This window comes from Tubulanus polymorphus, chromosome 10, assembly GCF_964204645.1.
Source record: "Tubulanus polymorphus chromosome 10, tnTubPoly1.2, whole genome shotgun sequence".
Taxonomy (NCBI): Eukaryota; Metazoa; Nemertea; class Palaeonemertea; order Tubulaniformes; family Tubulanidae; genus Tubulanus; species Tubulanus polymorphus.
Window position 1 is genome coordinate 1,776,106 of NC_134034.1, and position 22,626 is coordinate 1,798,731.

The window sequence follows — 22,626 nt, forward strand, 5'->3', positions numbered from 1 at the left end:
GTAGATTGATTAATCCCTACGATAGTCATTTACAATTTACTAATGATCGAACTTGTTTCTCATTTAACCGGCAGGCAAAGAGCATAATTTCAATCGTGACACCAACAGCGATAGACAAGGTTTGAATTACGATTTCGGCAGTGTTATGCATTACGGAAAGACTGCGTTCACCATGAACGGTCGACCAACCATCGAAGCTATCGCTAACCCAGCCCAAACGTTCGGACAACGAAACGGACCGAGTGAACTTGATATTTTGGGGATAAATATTCTTTACGGATGTAGATCAGGTAAAAAAAGGAAATTTACTATTTCTGTGAACTACGTTTTCATATTTGCGATTATCCTACGTACTTCGGGGATGGATATAGACATGAGCAACAAGCAGCACCTTGTGTCCCTATTGAAAATACAATGACAATTTATTAAGGCAAGTGCCTAGAAATAGGTGTGAAAATGCAATGACCCATCAAGATTTTTCACACCCCTGTTTTAGCTTGGTACGACTCGCTATTTGTGAAAACTTGCCCTTTTCATAGGTGCCTATGCGCTTTTCGTATCTTGGTGCCCTTCTCATAGCCTAGTCTGCCCTGTATCCGCTCCTGTTTGCTTTTTATCGTGGTTTTCACGTATCGATGGATCTACTTGTAGAACCGGGTCCATCCATCACCCAGTGGACCGTGTGGAGTTATTGCAGCGATACTACCGGTGCGTGTCAAAAAACGAGGGAAAGATTTTGTAAATCGACGACCGATTGCCCGAATATCGACGACAACGGACTGGATACCGAAACTACAGCCTGCGACCCGTCGGGATGTCTTCGTACGTTCTGCAACTTTTTAACGATAATCAGCAGCTTGAAGTGATTTTTGCACAGTCAGATATATCATCCATTTCTGCTCCTTTTTCCAACAGTTTTGCCTTAAATCAACTAAGCTTCATATTTTGAACGAAAACAAATGAAAAAGATTTACCAGTGAATCTTTTGAAATCGATGCTCAAATTTTCATGAGGCCGGGTATCTGGGCTTAACTACGTCAATAAACGCAACCCCCGAACACCCCTAAGTACGGTCCGTACGTGATCAGATTCCATTCTGGGTTATTCTATTTTCAGCGAGACGCGATGGACATTGGAGTGCGTGGTCGTCATATGGACCATGTAGCGCATCGTGTGGTTATGGGATTAATCAAAGAAATCGAACATGTGACAACCCAGCACCACAAAATGGCGGAAGCCCGTGCCGAGGAGCATCAATTGAAACTAAACGATGTGTAAACCCTGTTTGTGTATACGGTAGGCGGTCTTGTGTCTTGAACGAGTGTGTATCCCATCGATATGATCGGTACTCATTTTGAGTTATCTGCTTTGGTACACGCGAGCAAGTTCCGACGGCATCAACTGACAAAAAGAACATCGCAAAACATCGTAGTGAATGATAAAATGATATCCCGCAAATCATCTTTAAACAAAATGCTATCAAATATTCTTCTAGGTTCATTGAATACTGATTTTGAGGCGGATAACGGAATATGGAGTATTAAGCAGGGAGATTTTGAATGGATGAGACGATCAGGCCGTACACCAAGTGGGTGCACCGGTCCAAGTGGAGACCATACGTCTGGAAATGGTACGAATAGTTTGTGGCTCCTCCATACACGCCTTACTTTCCTCAATCTGTGAGAAAATGAATTCTACAACATCGTTAACTTAAATGATACATCCCCACTTGTCATACAATATTGAAATAGTGTTTCCTTCCATATTAAATGTTCTTTCATGCCTATTTCCCAACAGCTTCATTTCCCTACCTTGAAGAGTCACTTTGCTTATTGCAGGAATGTATGTGTATATGGAATCGTCTGCCCCGGTAAAAGAAGGTGACCAAATGGCTCTTGACGCAATTTTCCATTCAGCGTTTGATGGCTGTGCCATGAACTTCTATTATCACATGTCGGGTTCAAGCATGGGACGATTAGAAGTAAAACTCAACGGACACGTTGTGTTTGAGCGATCTGGGGATCAGGGAAATCAATGGAACCTGGGATCAGTTACAATCGGTCAAGGAGACGCCGCAGTACGTACTCGGTACACAGCTTATCTTATCTATACTTTAACCAACAATCTGAGAAATGTATTTTTCATGAATTTTCAGATCGAGTTTGTCGCTACCCGAGGAAGCAGTTATTGTTCCGATATAGCGATTGATGACGTCACTTTTTCTTCAGATTGCAATTCCACACACGGTAAGTTAGCTAGAGGTTGGACGCAAATGTTAAATGTAAATAGCAAAACACAAATTACACAATAAAATGACTTGACACAAGAGCTCTGCTCACTTATCGACGTGTCCCAAATTATCAAAGAGTTAGGAGACAATTTTGTTTATACTTCGTAATCGGAATGATTCTCTCCTATATATTAGGTCCACTGCATAACTTTTTGCATGATTTTGAGATGGATAACGGAATATGGAACTCGCAGGGAAAATTACAATGGAGAAGATATTCAGGCTTTACACCATCTTCATGCACCGGTCCAAGTGGAGATCATACGTCTGGATATGGTACGAGCAGTCTCTAGCCAGGAAATGTCCTGAAGTAGAGAGCGTTAAGTGAAAAATAGGTGGTCATACAATTATGGCGGTATCGCGACCAGCATTGTTCAATATTCATTCTTAATTTCAGGAATTTATTTGTACATCGAATCTTCTAGCCCGGCAAGAGAAGGCGATCAAGGCATTCTTAAAGCGAACATCCATTCAGCGTCTGATTCCTGCGTCATGAACTTTTATTATCACATGTATGGATATACAATGGGAAAATTAGAAGTTAAACTCAACGGAAACGTTGTGTTTGATCGATCCAGTAATCAGGGAAATCAATGGAAACTCGGATCAGTTACAATCGGTCAAGGAGACGCCGCAGTACGTACTCAGTACACAGCTTATCTTATCTATATTTTTACCAACAATCTGAGAAATGTATTTCGTCTGTATTTTCAGATCGAGTTCGTCGCTACCCGAGGAAGCGGTTATTGTTCCGACATAGCGATTGATGACGTTACTTTATCCGAGGAATGCTTTTCAACGTAACCAGTCACATCACCAGTAATCACAGAAGTTAAATGTGATCTCAATTAATTTTACTGACGCGGTACTACCTGTGGTTCATTGACAACGCGTGTGTAATGTTGAGTTAGTAAGAATAAAATCAGTTGATCAGTAATATTAGAGCAAACACGTGTGTTCTTGTTTCTCTTAGTTTCGTATGCGTCGTAAAACACGGTCTAAAGAACACTGTCTTGTTTGCAGATACTAAATCGATATCGACAGCTCACGTTGTTGGGTCGAAAGCTAACCCTGATCAGCACCCTCCGTGGCACCAGGGTTGTCACACGAAGTCGTGCTTAAAAATGCGGGCGTAGGTCGGCCTTGCGACAGCTTGCGACTCACTGCGAGCGCCAGCGACAATCGCATCGCTACGACCCATCGACATACGCTATCGTGCGACTGCCAGCGATGGGTTGCGACTGCCAGCCGCAATGAGTCGCACATGTTTGACTTTCTGCAACGTGACGCCTGAGTTCATGGCCGTACGAACCTAGCTTCGTGAACGCGTAGGTCCGACGAAGGGGTTGAATAGAATATAGGCGATCAAAGCGGTGAAGTGTAGGGACCCTTGACATAGCGCAGCCTTGAACTCAGGCGAGTTTAAGCGTTAATTTTAGCACTCTTGAGACGTAAAAACGTTTTACATGGGCCGGTGGAATGATATGACGAGCTACCTACGTCACAGGCACGACGACACCGGTCTACGTAGAAGTAATTAAATAAGGGTCATGCATACGTCAAAGTTTAAAGAGTATGGGAGGTGAGGGGAGAACATAAGAGAGTTCGAGCTAGGAGTTGAGCTAGGAGTTGAGCTAGAGAGGAGGTTATGAAGACTGAGAACTTGAACGAGAATTGAGAAGGAAAGTTGTACTGAGGCCATCCACATTTGTACTCATTGTCACTCTGATGACTAGGATAATATATCGAAGAAGACAACACCGATAAGATCACACTCAACGATAGAAGAAAAGAATATGACCGATACACGGCGTATCAAATTAAGCCCGCTAGTCCTCGCTTGCCAGTGGTCCAATATCGCTCCCCGCTACCGGTCTCAATCTTCCATATTGAATGGGACAGGCAACCAGTCTATCCCCGAACTCGCTTCCACCAGTTCGTAGACTGGTTGCCGGTCTCTACCTTCAGCTAGACTGCAAATGCAGGTGGCGCAGAATTGGACAGGCGACCAGTCTAACCAGTTCGGGGAACAGCCAAAGGGAGACTCCGAGCTTTCATTTCGGGGATTACGCGCACCTGGCAGTGACGTCATTGTAGGAAACCCGGGATGTCTAGCAGCGAGAAGTTAAAGGTATTTTTAACGCTAAATCATTTTATTCCATCGTCAATCGGGTAAAAATCGCTTCGAAATTAACAAATCGAAAAGAATATATCTCAATGTGGTTAATTTATAGTAAAAAATCGCGTGAAATTGAATTTCATTTCGGTCTAACGTTCGTTAGGCTACTCCTCTCCTCACACCACCACCACACACAGCACCACCACCACCACCAGACCAGGGACCTGCCAATAAAAATTTTGACCCCAGTATCCTAGGTACTAAATATAAGAAAAAATATTTTTTATATTAAGTACCTTGGGATACTGGGGTCAAAAATTTTGTGCACTCAACAAAAAGTCACCACAGACACAGTCATAAAGCGGGCCTGGCACAAAATGTTTTTGACCCACTGGCACTATATGATATATATAGTACCTAGGGTACTGGGGTCAAAAATCTTTTTTGTCAGGGCCTTGTGTATTTTGTAATTGTTGGCATAAAAGCCCCAGCTAGCTTCGATGTCGTCAGTTATAACCTTCTTGTACAAATCATTTTTGGTTTTTTTTCTACAGATTTTATGTCTGCACGGATACAGGTATGTTAGAGCATTTTTTCACTGTTTTTAATGTTTGTTCTTGACGTGTCATAAAATAAACGCCCCCCATATATAGTCTTATAGGCTAGTCTAATGTCTATTTCAACCTGACTTGAGAGCATTCCGGGTGGCCTAGCTCTCTCATTTTTGGTAGTACATACCTGATAAAGGTCTTAGTAGGACCAGAAAGGACTGGCAGTCGACCTAAATCATCATTTTTTAATCCACTTTAAACTGTATAGAAGGATATCCATAAAGACTTCACTGAAAGGGGTTAAATGAAGAGAAATGAGACTCCATGATTTGAAAGTTTAACAATATGTTTCCATGCCTACGTACCAAACTTCAGTTGGTAGGCATGGAGACATATTGTTAAACTTTCAAATCATGGAGTCTCTTTTCTCTCATAAACCCCTTTCAATAAAGACTTTTTGGATATCCTTCAATATCCTTCCCATCCTCCCTACCACTTTCCCATCCTCCCTACCACCTTCCAATCCTCCCTACTTCCTACCAATCCTCCCTACCACCTTCCAATCCTCCCTACCCCCTTCCAATCCTCCCTATCGCCTTCCAATCCTCCCTATCACCTTCCAATCCTCCCTATTTCCTACCAATCCTCCATACCACCTTCCAATCCTCCCTACCCCCTTCCAATCCTCCCTATCACCTTCCAATCCTCCCTATCACCTTCCAATCCTCCCTATTTCCTACCAATCCTCCATACCACCTTCCAATCCTCCCTACCACCTTCCAATCCTCCCTACCACCATCTCTGCTGTCATTATTCTTATTCCGCTTTCAGACAAAATGAACAAACGTTCCGTGAGAAGACCGGAGCTTTCCGCAAAATAATTAAAAGTCACGCGGAATTAGGTATGCAGGTAATCCGACCTATATTCTTAATTTTTGTAAAGAAAAAAAAAACTAATTCAATTTCATCTTAAAACTAATTCAAGTTCATCATAAAACTAATTTTTTAATTCTTTTTTTTTTACGAATACAGTTTATATCACGGCTCCAAATGTCGTTCCTTCTGTCACTTCAAACGAGCAGAATCATGAGGGTAAGAAATATTCAACGTTAACAATATCATTTCTAAACATAGCGGTATTCATTGAAAAATGAAAAACTTCAGAATCCTTCCAGATGCTCAAACAATACATTTTTGTGGCGAAATCAGAATTTCAGATCAGAGAATTTTTGGATAATCAGCAGAAACCCTCAAATATCCCTTAGCTTTTTTGGCCGTCGCAAACCCTCTAATTCGACACTCCTCGGAAATTACATTTCCTCAAAAACATCTAACAACCGCAGTTGGAACTCCACTGATATCCTAAATACCAGGGTGCGATCTAAGCACTAGCCCGATTGCCCGGGACAAGTATATTCTCATCTGGGCAAGTAGGATATCATTATCACTTGTCCCCCGGGCTAGTGCAATTTTATGACACAAAGCTTTTTTTCCCACTCGATACAACGGTGAATTGTGCCACAAATTGGAATACCTGTGGTGTAGGGCAAGTAGCTTTTGGAGGAGCGAGCAAAATTTCAGATATGCTTACCCCTCGGACAAGTGGCTTTATTCCTTAGATCGGACCCTGTGATACGCCATGCTTTATCCAAAACATGTCGTAGTCACTTCTTCGCGGCCTTCCAATCATCCTAGACCCGGATTTTTAAACTCTTTATTTCGTTTATCTCGTTAGATTCGGCGACCGTGAACGATCAGAGGGGTTGGTGGTTCTCGACGCCCGACGATTATTACCGGCCGCAGGACGACACCGACTGCTGCAAGGGATTCGACGACTCGTTGAAGCTGATTGAGCAGACGATCGTCGAACACGGTCCGTTCGACGGCGTTCTCGGGTTCAGTCAGGGCGCGACGATGGCGTCGTTAGTTTGCGGTTTACACGAACAAAATCCAGGTACGTCGTATTTAGAAAACGGAAATGAATCCACAATATTCGCTTCATGCGGAGTCCCTACGACTACTTGATTCTTTATAAGTTCCTTTTAAACAGAAAATATTTTCGAAGGTGTTTGAAACTCCTTTGATTTAAACAAAATGCCTGAAACTCCTTCAATTTTGAGAAATAGACAATTAGAAATTTTTGTTGTCATACTGTTAACTAGGCCTGCACCTGAATAAGTTCAGTTGGGACCAGAATTTTTTGTTAGGCGGTCTCGGAATTAAACAAAGCTTAGGTAGCGTAACGGAACAATTTGCTTAAAAACCACTGGTTTACCGAGATAAACAATACTTATTAAGGAGGAGTCTTTAAGTAATTAGGATTTAAAAAAAGTGATGCAGACGCTTCCTCGAAATTTGCTCCTTTTAAACTCATTGAAAACACTTTATGTCCAGGAATAACTGATCTGTAGAAAATAGAATTGAATCCAAAAAAATTGCTTTATACTTTTGTACTGGGGTCTATTTTGAATATGTATTTGTTTTTGTTTTTCAGAGTCGGTTTTCAAGTTTAATTTCGCTGTTTTCATATCGGGATTTAAAAGCCATTCGAAACCTCACGATCAACTCTACTCAAAACCCGTATCAATACCTACTCTACACGTGTACGGGGACGGTGACACCGTCATTCCTAAAGGTATTCAACTTTTAGTTACCGCTTCATTCTCTATGACCTGAACTATTCAGTAAAATTATGATTAGTTACTAACGACTACCTTCTCATTCTCAATGACTTCAAAGATTCAGTGAAATTATGATTAGTTACTAATGACCTTCTCATTCTAAATGAGCTCAACAATTCAGTAAAATTATAATTAGTTACTAATAATGACCTTCTCATTCTCAATGACTTCAAAGATTCAGTAAAATTATGATTAGTTTCTTATGACCTTCTCATTCTAAATGAGCTCAACAATTCAGTAAAATTATAATTAGTTACTAACAATGACCTTCTCAATCTCAATGACTTCAAAGATTCAGTAAAATTATGATTAGTTACTAATGACGACCTTCTCATTCTAAATAAGGTCAACAATTCAGTAAAATTATAATTAGTTACTAACGACTACCTTCTCATTCTCAATGACTTCAACAATTCGGTTAAATTATTATTAGTTACTAATGACGACCTCCTGATTAGTTTCTTATGACAACCTTCTCATTCTAAATGAGCTCAACAATTCAGTAAAATTATAATTAGTTACTAACAATGACCTTCTCATTCTCAATGACTTCAACGATTCAGCTAAATTATAATTTTCGAATTATGATTTAATTATAGAAATGAGCGAAGATTTTCTACGATATTTCGTCAAGCCGCAGACGTTGACCCATCCCGGAGGACACTTCGTTCCCGCATCCGGAGCGCAGAAAAAAGTTTACCAGAATTTTTTCAACAACATGATGAAAAATAAACTCGACAATAGTTGATCTACGTAGACTAGTGCGCAACCTAGTGGATGAACTATGTATTATTATTTATGACGCGTGCGTCTGTGTGAGGAATTTGTTTGTTTTTTCTTTTTCGAGGGAATAATTTTATTTTTGACGGAATAAAATCTGTGATCTTCGTATCTCATTTGTGACCATTTTATCCTAATGTCTATTTATTAATTGATGAGACCTGTTTTTCTGGGGTATTTTGCTTACTTTTTGGGGTACATACCTCATTTATGTCTTAACAGAATGCCAAAAATCGCGGACAACAACTGAATATCCGATATATTTCCAGTTCTGTACCAATTAGATGGATTGGCAAAAAGACTCCTTAAGTCCAGTTGAATGAGAGAGAAAATCCTCCATTTTGTCAAATTTCTTGGATTTGAACATTGTTACCATGCCTACGCCACCCTGATTTAGTTGTTGAGACCCCACAAGAAAAATAACTACATTTCGTAGGCATGGTGACAATGTAAAAATTCAAGAAATTTCACAAAATGGAGGATTTTCTCTCTCATTCAATTGGACTTAAGGAGTCTTTTTGCCAATCCATCTAATTGATAAAGAACTGGAAATATATCGGATATTCAGTTGTTGTCCGCGATTTTTGGCATTCTGTTAAGACATAAATGAGGTATGTACCCCAAAAAGTAAGCAAAATATCCAAGAAAAACAGGTCTCATCCATTAATAAATAGACATTAGTTCATTTTAATTCATTCGTTGGTTGAAAATGAACCAGTCTGATTACATCATTCACCAGTTTGATTACATCATTCACCAGTCTGATTACATCATTTACCAGTCTGATTACATCATTTACCAGTCTGATTACATCAATCACCAGTTTGATTACATCATTCACCAGTCTGATTACATCATTCACCAGTTTGATTACATCATTCACCAGTCTGATTACATCATTCACCAGTTTGATACATCATTCACCAGTCTGATTACATCATTCACCAGTCTGATTACATCATTCACCAGTTTGATTACATCATTCACCAGTCTGATTACATCATTCACCAGTCTGATTACATCATTCACCAGTTTGATTACATCATTCACCAGTCTGATTACATCATTCACCAGTTTGATACATCATTCACCAGTCTGATTACATCATTCACCAGTCTGATTACATCATTCACCAGTTTGATTACATCATTCACCAGTCTGATTACATCATTCACCAGTCTGATTACATCATTCACCAGTTTGATTACATCATTCACCAGTCTGATTACATCATTCACCAGTCTGATTACATCATTCACCAGTTTGATTACATCATTCACCAGTTTGATTACATCATTCACCAGTCTGATTACATCACTCACCAGTTTGCTTACATCATTCACCAGTCTGATTACATCAGAAAATTCACCACAGTCCAATTAGGCAATTAACCAGTCCAGTAAACCACAGTAAGATTTAATGCCCTTTCCATCCAGATGTTTGTCGTAGCCTGGTTACCGTATCCAGGCAATTTACCACCAATGTCCGGTTACACCCGTTTACGATCGAAGAACAAGAACACTGAACTTATCTCGAATATAAATTTGTTTTATTTCCAGCAGAAACATAAACATTACAATTCAATAGTTGAATTATCTTAAAATACAAGCTAAAGTGATTATATCAAATTATATCGCTTAATATATCCACACTTACAGAAAACATGGCCGCTTCTCGAGATACCCCTACGACATCATTGCAATCATTTTAGAAAAGAGCTCTTTTCTAGGAAGGTCTACATATCTTAGTATGGAATCACTAGCAGGTAACTTGCCGAGGTCAAAACAGATATTTTGGAGGCGGACATCTTTTTTTTAAGCAGGGTCCAGGTCAAATCACTGAACATAGATGATGTCATAGGGGGACAATTTGATGACGTCATAAGGGGATTTATGAAGGAAGACATCTAGAAGTGTCTACAGATAACATGACTGGTTGAGTTTGATGATGTCATAGGGGGATGGAGGTAGTCATCTTTTCTTCTAGAAGTGCCTACTGATCAAATCGCTGAATAGGCAATTTGATGGAAGAAGCCATCTTTTCTGGAAAGTTAGGATGGAGACATATTCTTAATACTGATATTGCATTAATTAAAACCAATCATTTAAAACAGTTTTCAGTCTACGTAGATAGAGAGCTTCCTGCGGCGGGTGAGGATTTCGTGCTCTATTTTGTGGCTCGTCCGATTAAACGCGTTCGTATAATCGGCCAGTAATTAGAGAACAGCGGTTTCTCGAGATGTTCCATGTCGATGTCGGTGAATCCGACCGCTTTTATGATCGGTAGATAATCTCCGAGCATGTTACACGTGGTCGCAGCCTTCCAGACGGGGTTTATCAGCGACATCAGACGATATTCCATTCCGTGTTTCTTACCGGGAGCGTGCTGCATTACGTACAATTTACCACCCTACAAATATAAAACATCGAGTTATACTGCTGTGGTAAGTGAGGATCCACCAGGTGTCGCTAGTGTGCAGTAGGACATCAATTACTGCAGCAACAGCAGCTATAGTGGATTCTACTAGTGGCAAGTGAGGATCCACCAGGTGACACTAGTGTACAGTAGGACATGTAGATAATCAACTACTGCAGCAAGTGACAGATCCACTAATGTGCACTAGGTGTCGCTAGTGTACAGTAGGACATCAATTACTGCGGCTATCGAGGATTCCACTTGTGGCAAGTGAGGATCCACCAGATGTCGCTAGTGTGCAGTAGGACATCAACTACTGCGGCAATAAAGGATTCCACGTGTGGTAAGTGAGGATCCACCAGGTGTCGCCAGTGTGCAGTAGGACATCAACTACTGCGGCAATAAAGGATTCCACGTGTGGTAAGTGAGGATCCACCATGTGTCGCTAGTGTGCACTAGGACATCAACTACTGCAGCAAGTAACAGATCCACTAGTGTGCACTAGGTGTCACTAGAGTGCAGTAGGACATCAACTACTGCAGCAAGTGAGGATCCACCACCAGATGTCGCTATAGTTGCTGATAAATGAATATTTACCGGTTTCAGAATTCTGTAGGTCTGTTCGAGGAATTTCTTCGTGTCTCGTGTTTCGCAGAGGACCTCGCAAAGTACGGCCGCGTCAAACGTGCCCTCGTCCAGAATCTCGTCCATCTTTTCGCCGAATCCGACCTTTATCGCTTTCAAGGTCACATGTTTTCCGAACGTCTGCATGTTTTTCTGGATATATTTCTGACAGCCTTCCATCGGCTCGACAATCGTCACCTGCGAATTCTCCGGGAAGAACAAGAAATTTTCACCGGTTCCCGCGCCGATTTCGACAATCTCGAGCGGTCGACCCAAACGCTCCGTCTGCATTCGCATCGTGTCGAACAGCGCCCTCTTCAACGCGTGCACGGTCTTTTTCGGGAAGATAAACGACTGGAAGAAAACGAGGACGAGCGGACCGGTCGCTCGGCGACAGACGTGAAGGATCCGACGACGCTTGGCCAAAATTATGACCATTAAAACGACGCCCCCCAACGGAAGAAAATTATTCTTCAACTTCAGTAAAATATCGGAATCGATTGCACCCATTTTCTTAAAACTGCGTATTTAAATCAGGTTCTTTGGTAAATCTCGATTGTTGTAAAGCCTAGCTGTGGAAAAAAAGTGTAAAAACGAATTAGATTCTCGGAATTTAAGAACATAGACAAAAGACGGCTTTGATTTTGAAGTATAGTTAAAAATGTTTTGCATTTTGCCCTAAAATATTGATTAATCAATTATTGAGATGCAGACCCTGGCATGGCAGGCCAATAACAGGGCCCGCAAAAAGACAATCCAAGTTGCGCATCAAAAATAGACTCAAAACGAACCTCACGCCCAAAATCCAACTGCTTTCCAGCTTGTTCAATGTCAATCCTTACAAACAAGGACGAGTTTTATCTTATAAAAAAAAGTAATCTAGGTTAGCTTAAATGGACAACGGCACGGACACCAATTATTAAATAGTCCGGGTCGGTGTCCGCTGTCCATGTTAATCGTCGCCATTTTGTTTATGCACGCTGCCGCCGCCGCGTAAAAATCGTAGCTTTTTCGGCGATTTTCAGAACTAAATTCGGATTAAAATGAGCGACTCGGAAGATAACAGATCCCCGAAACATTCTCCCGTTAAACAGGTAAATAGAACATACTCGATTCATCGCTTTATTTCACGCGAAAAGTGCATTTTATCTCCGTTGTTTATTTTCAAGAAAACAACTTACTCTTCATTCACTCCAACTGAGTCCAACGCGCCACAACTTGACCAACAACGGCACAAATCTCTTCTTTTGTCGAACTCTGTTAACAGTTTTGGATGGTTGGCTTGGGTTACAGGGTCGCAATTTAAGATCATGCAGGGATGAGGCCCGTCGAAATAAGAAAAACTGAACTATTCAAATTGATAGAAAATCATTTCAAATTCAAGTTGAATATTTATTCATTGATTGTGTAAAGCCTCACTTGCCGCAGTAGAACATGCCAGTAGCTACGAAAATGAATGATTAAATGAAGGCTATTTAAGTTGCCCAAAAACTTTTTTTTGGTATTATGATAGTAGCCTCATGACATATACTGGCAGCGCCACCTTGTGACTGAATCTTCATCGTGGTTTCACTTTCAAAATCATATAACGTTACAAAAATGTCTAATTTTTTTTTCCTTATTAAAAAGGAGAATCACAAAGATGACGAAAACGGCAAAGATGACTCGAAATCAAAATCGCGGTCGAGGTCGCGATCGGCCAGTCGATCCAAGTCGAAATCGAGGTCGCATTCGAGGTCGCGAGGTCGTTCGTATTCGCGATCGCGGAGCAGAAGCCATCGTAGGAGTCGCAGCCGATCTCACAGTCCGTATTCCAGACGCAAGTCATATCGAAATAAACAGTAAGTAAACCTTATACAGGCCCTACCAACTCGGGGTGGCGCCACTGATCTTAGAAAAACTGAGAAACTGTTTAGAATCAGAAAAATCTGGAAAAAAAATCAGGAAAGACTCGGGGGCCCAGTTCCACAAAAAGGTTTAACTCTTAAATCGATTTAATTTCTTCATTAATTCAGTTTATCTTAAATCGATTTAGGCCTTAATCCCTTTTGTGAAACTGGGCCCAGGAAAATGCGATCGATTTTACCAAAGATCTAGAGAACTCTAGGCCGGTTGCATAGTCATGGCTTAGACTTAAGACCAGTCTGAGACCAACTAAGTTCTATAGCCAATCTAACAACTTAAGACCAGTCTTAAGATTTAAGACCACTTTTTGACTTAAGTCATGGCTTAGACTTAAGACCAGTCTAAGACGAACTAAGTTCTATAGCCAATCTAACAACTTAAGACAAGTCTTAAGATTTAAGACCACTTTTTGACTTAAGTCATGGCTTAGACTTAAGACCAGTCTAAGACGAACTAAGTTCTATAGCCAATCTAACAACTTAAGACCAGTCTTAAGATTTAAGACCACTTTTTGACGTAAGTCACGACTTTGCGACTGGTTCGAGGGATTTCGGATATTGACCTCGTGTTTCTTTATCTAAACTTGATTCGATGAAAAATGAATGAGTTGAAACATTTTAATCCTAGAAATTTCTCTGATTCAATCACTCGGGTAATTTTGCGAAACAACATGGAAAATTCGGGTAAATTTCAGGGGATTTATAAACGGCTGGAAAGTGCCACCCTGTTCACAAATTTCAAAAGAAGGCGCTTCAATCGCTAATATGTTCCCAACGATCTCTCGTTCGCACCTGCTCCGGTTGATAACGCTCTATTACGTAACTATGGTAACTGATATTGATTTGTAGTTCGCGTAGTCGCAGTAGATCGTACAGCCCGTCGTCGTCGCGTCGCCGTGGCAGCCGCAGAGACAGCGGACGTTACTACCGCAGCGGACGCAGTCACAGTAGATCTCCGATGTCCGGCAGGCGACGTCACATGGCCAACAGAGTAAGTTCGACTAATTCAAAAATGGCGGCTAAAAATTCGGACGATCATCGCTTAGGCGGTACTAATGTCTATTTCAACTTGACTTCGGAGATCACGTGGCCTAGCTCAGTCAGTTTTGGTAGTACATACCTGATAAAAGTCTTATTAGGACCAGTAAGCGCTGGCATTTGACCTAAAACGATGATTTTTAATCCAGTTCAAACTGTATTGAAGGATATCCAAAAGTCTTCATTGAAAGGGCATTATCTGGCGCTCAATTCACCGCAATATCTGATAGCACTAGTACTAAGTCTAATGCACTCCCGATGACAAGAGTGCTGTTCAAGATTTCTAGGTGATCTAGGCCTTATAATGAATGTGCCTAAGAAATTTTGTTTTGAAAAATATCACCAATTTAATATGGCTGCTAGGTGGCAGTGTTTATCTAGTGACTGTATAAGTCTCTGTCTGATTTTTACGATGATCCAGATACGAATAAATGCATCTATTTGTTAAAGTGAACTTGTTAAATATGGCTGCGAGGCAGTCGTTAATGTTTATTTCATGCGCGTCTGATTTGTAGGATGATCCCGATCTGATTTGTAGAGCATGATCTAGATCCGAATAAATGCTGTCATAATAGACAAAATGAAATTTATTAAATATGGCTGCAAGGCAGTCGTCAATGTTTATTTTATCTATTTGTAGGATGATCCCGATCCGAACCGGTGTTTAGGGATATTCGGATTGAGTTTATACACGCAGGAACGTGATTTGAAGGAGGTATTTCAGCGTTACGGCTCGGTGGATGAGGTGCAGGTCGTATACGACCACCGCACCGGTCGGTCGCGAGGGTTCGCATTCCTCTACTACAGAAACTCCGAGGACGCTAAAGTCGTAAGTTCACTCTTCGTTTGTATTTGATGGCTGCCTCCATAAATCCCCCTATGACATCATCATCTTCCCTAAATAGCCTGTTTAATATACCCTTCGTTATTGAATGGCTGCCTCCGCAAATCCCCCTATGACATCAATTCGATTTGATTTATTTAGACCGTTATATGAAACATGGCCACTTCGTAAATCCTCCTATGACATCATCAAATTGTTCATTAGTTAGCAACTTGATCTGTTATTGATAGACACTTCTAGCATAGATGACTGGCTCCATAAATCCCCCTATGACATCATCAAATTGTTCGTTATTTGGCAATTTGATCTGTTATTAATATACACTTCTAGAATAGATGACTGGCTCCATAAAAATAAATCCCCCTATGACATCATTCAAACAGAACTATTCATATGATTTATAAACACTTCCAGAAGATGTCGGCCTTCATAAATCCCCCTATGACATCATCAAATTGATTCATACATATAAATTCAGGTGTATTGAGATGATTGTATTGGTCGTATTGTATCGTATTGTAGGCTAAAGAGAGGTGTAATGGTATCGAGATCGATGGCAGACGTATTCGAGTTGATTTCTCAATTACAGAACGAGCTCACACCCCGACTCCCGGAATATACCTCGGCAAATCGACGTAAGTCTATTATTAACCCTACATCATCTAACTACGCAACAGAGGAAATACATGGAAAACTCAGGGAAACAGAAATCTAGAACAAATTTGGGGACATTGTCCGACAACTTCGGGAATGAATAGGGAAGGATATTTTAAACCCAGAAATTTCTCTGATTCACTTGGGGAATTTTGTGTAATCGCATGGATAAATCTGAAAGTCCCGCGGATCTGCGTTGTATAACCCTAATTTTAGGTTCACCGTTGGTTGTATTATTACGTGACGACGTCTCACGATCGGTCGTTTCTGTTTGTGATTATAGGGGGCGTGGATATCGGCGTTCGCCGTCGCCGCGTTACAGCCGCAGCAGCCGTCACTACAGTCGCCGCTCGCGATCAAGGTCAAGGTCGTATTCGCCTCGTAAGTAGCCGTCGTGTCGTCGTGTCGCCTCTCTTCCTCTCTCCGACCTCCCTCCGACCGGGAAGGGAGGTTTTTGTCCCGAACTGAAGCAGAGTTGTTGTCGTGGTTTTGTTTGTAGTTCGTAGGCAGTGTTCTCCATATAGGCTGTGTTGGAATTTTAAAAGGGGCCGCATTATAACACGGGGGGGGCTTTCGATGCCTCTGAAAATACGGACAATTTAATTCAACTTAATTTCGGAGTAATCTTCTATTTTTCACTGTAGCTCAATATATCAATATTTCATAAGCATTAGGAAGATATTGACACCCGCTCAGGTAGAGGGGTAGCAGATATTTTATAAGGGGTGCAGCAGATTTTCACAGGGTCGGATGTAAAAATGAAAGGGGGTGGCTGCCCCTCTAAAATCTCATGTGGAGAACACTGAATAAGTATAGTTAAAACCCGGTTTAGTCGTGGTTAGTTATGTCATCTCTATTGGTATTTCTGATTTTATCTGCCAAGTCTTAAGTCATCATTTTGGATAAGTCGTCAAAAGCAATGATGGTCACAGCTCCGACGACTTTTGCGGGTTTGGCAATCTGAAGTCGGCATTGTCGTCTCTATTTTTGTAAAAGATTTGATAAACTAAGCGTAAGTCGTTGATAAGTCGGCAGTTAATGATCGTCACAAATATTGACGACTTTAGCGCGAGTTTCAGTGTAGTTAGTTCCTTTGTGTTTTTTTTTTTTAATCGACTTGAGAAAAAGAAACTATGAAATTGATGTTTTTTTAATTTTTGGTACAGAAAACTCTGGACCCAGTTTCATGACAAAAAGTTCTAGCTCAAATTTGTTTTTCCTCGTTGAGGAAAGTGTGAAGTGACCATTTTGAAAGGTCACTTCACACTTAATTGATTCCTAAATTTTAGGAATTAAACCTAAGATTTAAGTTTTGCTTTTATCATGACACTGGGCCTGCTGTTAGCGCTTGGTTCCACAGTTGCTCTAATGAGCTGGAGATAATTTTAGACATATGATTTCCAACAATTCCACCACAGTGCGGTGTATCATGGACATCTCACCATGGTGCGGTGTATCGTTAGTCACTAATATTAAGCTGTGGGATCATTCATTAATTACGTACGCATAAGATTTGAAATTTTCAATCCCCCTCTGTGCGCAAAATCGGCCATTTTTTCATATACATTAAGCATTACAGTACGCAATTGCACCGACCCCCTCCCCCTCCCTCTAATGCGTACGTATTAAATGAATGACCCCTGTGTTTGACAGATGCCGCCATCTTTCAATGGAGATAATATCTGATTAATAGTTAAATCAATAGATCAAATCAATAAATCAAATAGTTATATCCATACACCGCGGTGCGATGTATTGGCTGGCATCCTGTATGAACTGTGCAGCCGGGTGCGGCGGTGTCACTACCGAAGAAGAACAAATCGATAATTTTCCTCGGATGGAAAGACGCCTCGTATTCTGACGCGAGCCTTCTTTATATTTCTTTTCTAGGTTATTAAACAAAAACGTGTAAAATATAAACGCCGCAAACTCCGTTTCGGTTTCCAGTCAGAGGAATCGTAGTTTTAAAAACCGTCGTATCTTATTCTTTAAAAAAAACGAGGTCGTCTCGACCTAATTATTTTGTATATGTAAAAAATGAATTCACGTTTCGCCTGAAATTTAGTTTTGTGTTCCGTGCTGTTTGTCACCATCACGTGGGTCGCGGAGAGGGTTGGGCTGAAGGGAACGCGGACCTGATTACGATGGCTGGGTCTGTTTGAGGTATCCTTAATAATTTCAACTTGGCTTGAGAGGACACCAGGCGGCCTCGCTCAGTCGGTTTTACTAGCCTCAATCGCTGATCCTATATCAAAATACTCTCAAAATCAGAAAGGTTTCTAGTTCCGAAATGGAAATACCGGTGTGAGGTAGTCAGGTCTGAGAAAGGGGGGGCAGTAGTGGATTTAGTTGATGATACAGAGTTAAAACGCGAACGTTTATATCGCTAAAATTAGTTCAGATGTATCCTAAAACTCGTGTACATAGAATCATCATATTGTAATTCGGTGTTTAAATCATTGTTGTGAACCTCGTCGTTCTCTGCAGTCATCGCAGTTTACCGTCAAACTTTGCTTAATTCGTCGTCTTTAAAGGCATTCGGTGGATCCTCGCTTGCCATAAGCGGAATTTGACCTCGATTGCCGCAGTAGGCGTTGGAGGTTGCCTGTTCAGTGACGTACTCGGGGAGAGGGGCAGATCGGGGGGGAATGGTGACATCTAAAGCCCTCTCATTTTGTCAATTAACAAAAATTGATGCATTTCAGTGCAGGATTACACTTTGTATTGCTTAAAAATGGTCACCTAATTGGTGAGGCCCAGTAAGTGCCGGACGGGAGTACGCCTATTTCGGCCCTTTTGTTATATGGCAAGTCGTTCAAAAATTGACCCCAGGATCTGTTCCTGGTACTAGTAATCTTTTCAAAAAGTCAACAAGGTTAATGATCACGCTATATAAATGTTTATGTGATTGATTGATTGATTGATTGATTGATTGATTGATTGATTGATTGAATGATCACGCTCGCCCTCGCAGCGACTTAGCCGGGTTAACTAATTGCATCATTTCATTTGTTATGCCTGTAGAGCGTTGACTCTGATGACTGTAGACGTGCGCGTGGTTCCGTTGTGAAGAGGGACGACGGGGATCCGCTTCACAGGAGGTCAGGGGGGCCGTGTACGAGTACGGGTCAGTACGAGCCAGTGAGGGGATGTGTTTATTTTATGTAAGCCCTGTGCGCAGTGTATCTGTGTCCCCCCCCCTCGGACCCCGTCGTTTCTCGTCCTCCCGCGGCAGGGATTCGAACCTGATGGTGTCGTGTTGAGGCTCGGCCACGGCACAAAACCCTGTCGCACTAGACCGGATGCGTGGGGCTGGTTTGCGCTCGAAAACTTGCCTCTTGTTTTAATCGCTGAGGTAAATTTCACGGAAGAACTATAAATGGGAAAACCCGTGCTAAAATAAAACAGATCTGATTGGCTAATAATGACATCATCTAAGCTGCGCGTGTAGCTGCGCGCTCGGTCTAGTGCGGCAGGGTTTCGTACCGTGGCGAGTCTCGATGCTATCGGGTTCGAATCCCTGCCGGGGGAGGATGGTCGTTCTTTTCTACATTAGACCTGGTTAAAATGATACCGGTTATCACTGTAAATAATATGTATACATTTACTATTCCAATTTTAATCGATTTTTGTAGTTAAAAAAAATTTGAGTTTTTTTTTTGCGGTTTGCTTCCTATGTGACAAGTTCGACCCGGGCTGTTGACTTCACTTTTTGCCTAAATTCATTCAATATGGCCACAAGGCAGCCTGCCTTTTATGTTCTTCAGTCATGGCTTTGACACTGTAGCCAGTCTTAGCAGATTTAAGACCACTTTTGGACTTATCTCAAAATAACCCAAAAAAACTGGGTTGCGGGTGCCGATCCAGAGGGTCCACTAGTTGCCGTTGAAGCCCCGCCAAAGCCTCCAGAAAAAATTGGGATCTATCAGGGGGTAATAAATTTATGGTTATATAAGCCTAACAACTCCTAATTATAGCCCTCGCAGAATGCTTCTCAGAAAGCCTCATTCTAAAAATTGTCCGCCAATTGATGTGTGAACCTGCCAAGCAAAATAAAACCTGGGCCTGGTCATGGAAGTGGGCGTGGAGGTCCCCTGGTCAAACCGGCCACTTATTTTTGCTGGGATTATTAAACATTTTTTGATAAAATCTGAAAGAACGAAATCTTTTTTAGTTCTGTTCATCGAAATATGATTTTTTCACGTAGCGAAACTTGTCGGCGATATTTTAACAATTCTTGTAAATCGTAAAGTAAATCGAATGAGTTGTATCGAAATAAAGAATACTTGTGATGTTTGCTGATTAAAAAAAAAAAATCTGAAATATTTTCTTTTTCTTCGTCATTTTTTTTTTATAGTGTCTTTTTTCCAGACTTGACTGAAAAAAAATTAACGCAATGATTTTATCTTGTATTGCAAAGGCTAGAAGAAAGAAAATTGTGTGCACTGAAAAATGAAAAATGAAAAATTCGAAAATACTCTTGAAAACCCATGAAAAAACCCGGAAGAGAAAAAGCGAAAATTCGGTTGTTGAAAAACCAAAAATGAAAACCTCCGGATGAAAAAATGAAAAAAAATTTTTCGGAAAAAAAAATTTTCGGAAAAAATCGCCGAAGAAATTGCGGAAGATTGAAACGAAACAAACAAAAAGAGAAACGAAAATTTGACAAAAATAATTCCGGAAAGGTGAAGATTGTGGCGGGTAGGGGTTTCCCCAGTAAACGGGGATTCCCGCGCTCGGCCGTGGACTGAAGAATGTTCAGGGTATAGTATTAAATCACCATCCTACTACCCCTATCGGTTTGACTGTAATTGAACTCTTCCACCTGTCGTCGGTCAAGTCGAGACTGACCGCTGTCCAGTCCAGTCCAGCATGCTTGTGTTACCAACCTGCTTTAAAGAACAACGATTGCAATAAAATGAATTTTAACCGTCGCGACTGTTCCGATTGGCTGGGGGACTTTAACGGATTCACGTCTGCTCAAGTCAGATCTGTAAGGATGAAATTTGTCTTTGGCGGCTATGATGAAAAATATCTGAAGAAATCAGGGTCCAATTAGACAGTTGCGTTACAAATATCGCGTCAAACACATCTAATCAAGGTCCCTACGACTCCTGGATTCCTTGAAAATTCCTAGAAAATCCTTCAATTTGACCAAAATGCCTGGAACTCCTTTAAAACTGAATTTTGAGAAATACGCAATTAGAAATTTAGTAGACTACTCCTAAATTGATTATTTTTGCCAATTAGGCAGTTTACCGGTTAACCGAGATAAACAGTACGGATTTAGGAGGAGTTTACAATAATTGGGATATGAAAGTGATGCAGACGCTTCCTCAAAATAGGAAACTTTCTCCTTCAAAACTCGGCCAATCTTCAGGGACCCTTTCTACGGAAATTGGAATAATTGAATAAATCTTTCGAACGAATACTATGAGTAACTGTAGCGTAACTGGGTCCGTATCAGTTTAATACGATTAGAAGTTGAGACATATTTCGTCGAACAAAGATCCGACTTGCGCCGGTCTGGGTCCGAATCTGGCGCCGGCTACGTCTGTTTTTCTCTGTGAAATATTTTAAACGTTTTTTTTTTTATATGAATTTTGAATATTGAAGCCTCGGAAGAAAGAAAAGAGAAAATTCTCTCTAGTATTGAACGCGACGGCTCTGTCTGAAAAGTTACGCGCGTGAAAATTGAAAAACCGAGGAAAAGAAAAAAACTAAACTCGGGGACCGCGGAGATCTTCGTCGTCGGTCTCGATTTTAAAACGAAGCGATCGTCACTAATTGGTTGAAAACACGAGGAACGGGAAGAATGGTTGCCGTCTCCGCCTGTCAATCATTCGCAGGAGACTCCGCCTTCTTTTCCGTTACCACTAACGTACGGAAGTTTTAACCCAGGCCAGTTCTCGGTCAGTTATCCGACAAGAGTCCGGTTGCTCGAAAGTCGGTAAGTGTTAGTCAGCGGATAGTTCCTATAGCGACGATTTAAAGTTCATTGTTGCTAGGGAATTTATCCGCCGATTAACTTAACCAACGTTCGACCAACTGACCCGAGAATGTTCAGCCATTTTCGATCGCGCTCCTCCGGGAGGTTGACATTTCTTGTCTTAACTTCCGAATGCGGTGATCAAGAAATAGATCATTCTTCTGGAAAGGGACAATCGAAAATGGACGGTTCATAAAAGTACATTCGATTCTTTATGCTTTAAATAGGTGCTCCTTTCACATAGAGGTCACGCGTACCTACGGCTTTAGTACGTACGCACTTTATGAACGATCCTGAAAGGGTTTTATCCAGGGAGGGGGGTTATTTTTAAACCATGGTCGGGTAGACGTGTCGTATGCCACTGCTGGTCAAATTTGTATTTTTATAACGCGATGCGATTTTTTGTGAATGAATAAAGATTTGCATTTATTTTAGAAGAAATGTTTTCATTCGTGGTTTCAGTGGCAGGACCTTGATTTGTGCAAGCGTGTGGACTCCTCATCAATCTGCTGACTGGAACCACATTCCCCACAACCTGGAACCACTCAATCCCTCTCATAGACTACGATCTCTGCGCCCTGGAAATCCACCTCTTCTTCGAGAACATGTACTTAAGCAAAGGGTTTGATTGCCTCCTGTTAAACCCTGGCCACAGACCCTTCAATGGTCTAGGGATCATTCATTTATTGCGTATGCATCAAGTTTGTTTCCCCCCTCCCCCCCCCCCCCCATTAAGC

The 22,626-nt window shown here is 41.2% G+C and overlaps 4 protein-coding genes across 7 annotated transcripts; 3 read left to right on the forward strand and 1 right to left on the reverse strand.

Moving 5' to 3' along the window:
• The first annotated feature begins 1,236 nt into the window (after positions 1–1,236).
• Positions 1,237–3,141, forward strand: LOC141912333 (MAM and LDL-receptor class A domain-containing protein 1-like). The gene is made up of 7 exons (XM_074803583.1): positions 1,237–1,296; positions 1,496–1,630; positions 1,839–2,077; positions 2,156–2,246; positions 2,426–2,566; positions 2,688–2,926; positions 3,005–3,141. The coding sequence occupies exons 2-7, from the start codon at positions 1,564–1,566 to the stop codon at positions 3,092–3,094; spliced, it is 867 nt and encodes a 288-aa protein (XP_074659684.1). The 5' UTR covers positions 1,237–1,296; positions 1,496–1,563; the 3' UTR covers positions 3,095–3,141.
• Positions 3,142–4,383: 1,242 nt separating this feature from the next.
• On the forward strand, positions 4,384–8,550 carry LOC141912338 (esterase OVCA2-like). 2 transcript variants are annotated; one of them, XM_074803592.1, is made up of 7 exons: positions 4,384–4,421; positions 4,964–4,986; positions 5,792–5,862; positions 5,993–6,052; positions 6,696–6,914; positions 7,455–7,595; positions 8,241–8,550. In XM_074803592.1, the coding sequence occupies exons 1-7, from the start codon at positions 4,398–4,400 to the stop codon at positions 8,387–8,389; spliced, it is 687 nt and encodes a 228-aa protein (XP_074659693.1). In that variant the 5' UTR covers positions 4,384–4,397; the 3' UTR covers positions 8,390–8,550. The 2 variants fall into 2 exon arrangements, with proteins under 2 accessions (XP_074659693.1, XP_074659692.1); XM_074803591.1 differs by lacking the exon at positions 4,384–4,421 and having other exon boundaries at positions 4,895–4,986.
• A 1,405-nt stretch (positions 8,551–9,955) lies between these two features.
• Positions 9,956–12,354, reverse strand: LOC141912335 (thiol S-methyltransferase TMT1A-like). The gene is made up of 3 exons (XM_074803586.1): positions 12,252–12,354; positions 11,434–12,032; positions 9,956–10,830 (listed from the first exon to the last, which is right to left on the reverse strand). The coding sequence occupies exons 2-3, from the start codon at positions 11,968–11,970 to the stop codon at positions 10,588–10,590; spliced, it is 780 nt and encodes a 259-aa protein (XP_074659687.1). The 5' UTR covers positions 11,971–12,032; positions 12,252–12,354; the 3' UTR covers positions 9,956–10,587.
• A 61-nt stretch (positions 12,355–12,415) lies between these two features.
• On the forward strand, positions 12,416–22,313 carry LOC141912334 (transformer-2 protein homolog beta-like). Of its 3 annotated transcripts, XR_012620144.1 has the most exons (8): positions 12,416–12,554; positions 13,090–13,301; positions 14,214–14,355; positions 15,043–15,231; positions 15,769–15,881; positions 16,184–16,281; positions 20,321–20,663; positions 21,517–22,313. XR_012620144.1 is itself a non-coding variant. In XM_074803585.1 (7 exons), exons 1-7 carry the CDS (start codon positions 12,504–12,506, stop codon positions 20,323–20,325), a joined length of 810 nt encoding a protein of 269 aa, XP_074659686.1. In that variant the 5' UTR covers positions 12,416–12,503; the 3' UTR covers positions 20,326–22,313. The 3 variants fall into 3 exon arrangements, 2 of the variants coding, with proteins under 2 accessions (XP_074659686.1, XP_074659685.1); XM_074803585.1 differs by having other exon boundaries at positions 20,321–22,313; XM_074803584.1 differs by lacking the exons at positions 20,321–20,663; positions 21,517–22,313 and having other exon boundaries at positions 16,184–16,289.
• The last annotated feature ends 313 nt before the right edge of the window (positions 22,314–22,626 follow it).

Bases quoted from the DNA above. Each gene is read 5' to 3' on its own strand.
- LOC141912333 (XM_074803583.1), top strand. From the start codon at position 1,564: ATGAGACGATCAGGCCGTACACCAAGTGGGTGCACCGGTCCAAGTGGA. The intron at 2,247-2,425 runs GTAAGTTAGCTA...CCTATATATTAG, and splicing joins AGATTGCAATTCCACACACG to GTCCACTGCATAACTTTTTG. The intron at 2,567-2,687 runs GTACGAGCAGTC...TCTTAATTTCAG, and splicing joins AGATCATACGTCTGGATATG to GAATTTATTTGTACATCGAA.
- LOC141912338 (XM_074803591.1), top strand. From the start codon at position 4,910: ATGTCGTCAGTTATAACCTTCTTGTACAAATCATTTTTGGTTTTTTTT. The intron at 5,863-5,992 runs GTATGCAGGTAA...TTACGAATACAG, and splicing joins TAAAAGTCACGCGGAATTAG to TTTATATCACGGCTCCAAAT. The intron at 6,915-7,454 runs GTACGTCGTATT...TTTGTTTTTCAG, and splicing joins TTTACACGAACAAAATCCAG to AGTCGGTTTTCAAGTTTAAT.
- LOC141912335 (XM_074803586.1), bottom strand. From the start codon at position 11,970: ATGGGTGCAATCGATTCCGATATTTTACTGAAGTTGAAGAATAATTTT. The intron at 10,831-11,433 runs GTAAATATTCAT...TTATATTTGTAG, and splicing joins CCTACAGAATTCTGAAACCG to GGTGGTAAATTGTACGTAAT.
- LOC141912334 (XM_074803584.1), top strand. From the start codon at position 12,504: ATGAGCGACTCGGAAGATAACAGATCCCCGAAACATTCTCCCGTTAAA. The intron at 12,555-13,089 runs GTAAATAGAACA...CTTATTAAAAAG, and splicing joins AACATTCTCCCGTTAAACAG to GAGAATCACAAAGATGACGA. The intron at 15,882-16,183 runs GTAAGTCTATTA...TTGTGATTATAG, and splicing joins ATATACCTCGGCAAATCGAC to GGGGCGTGGATATCGGCGTT.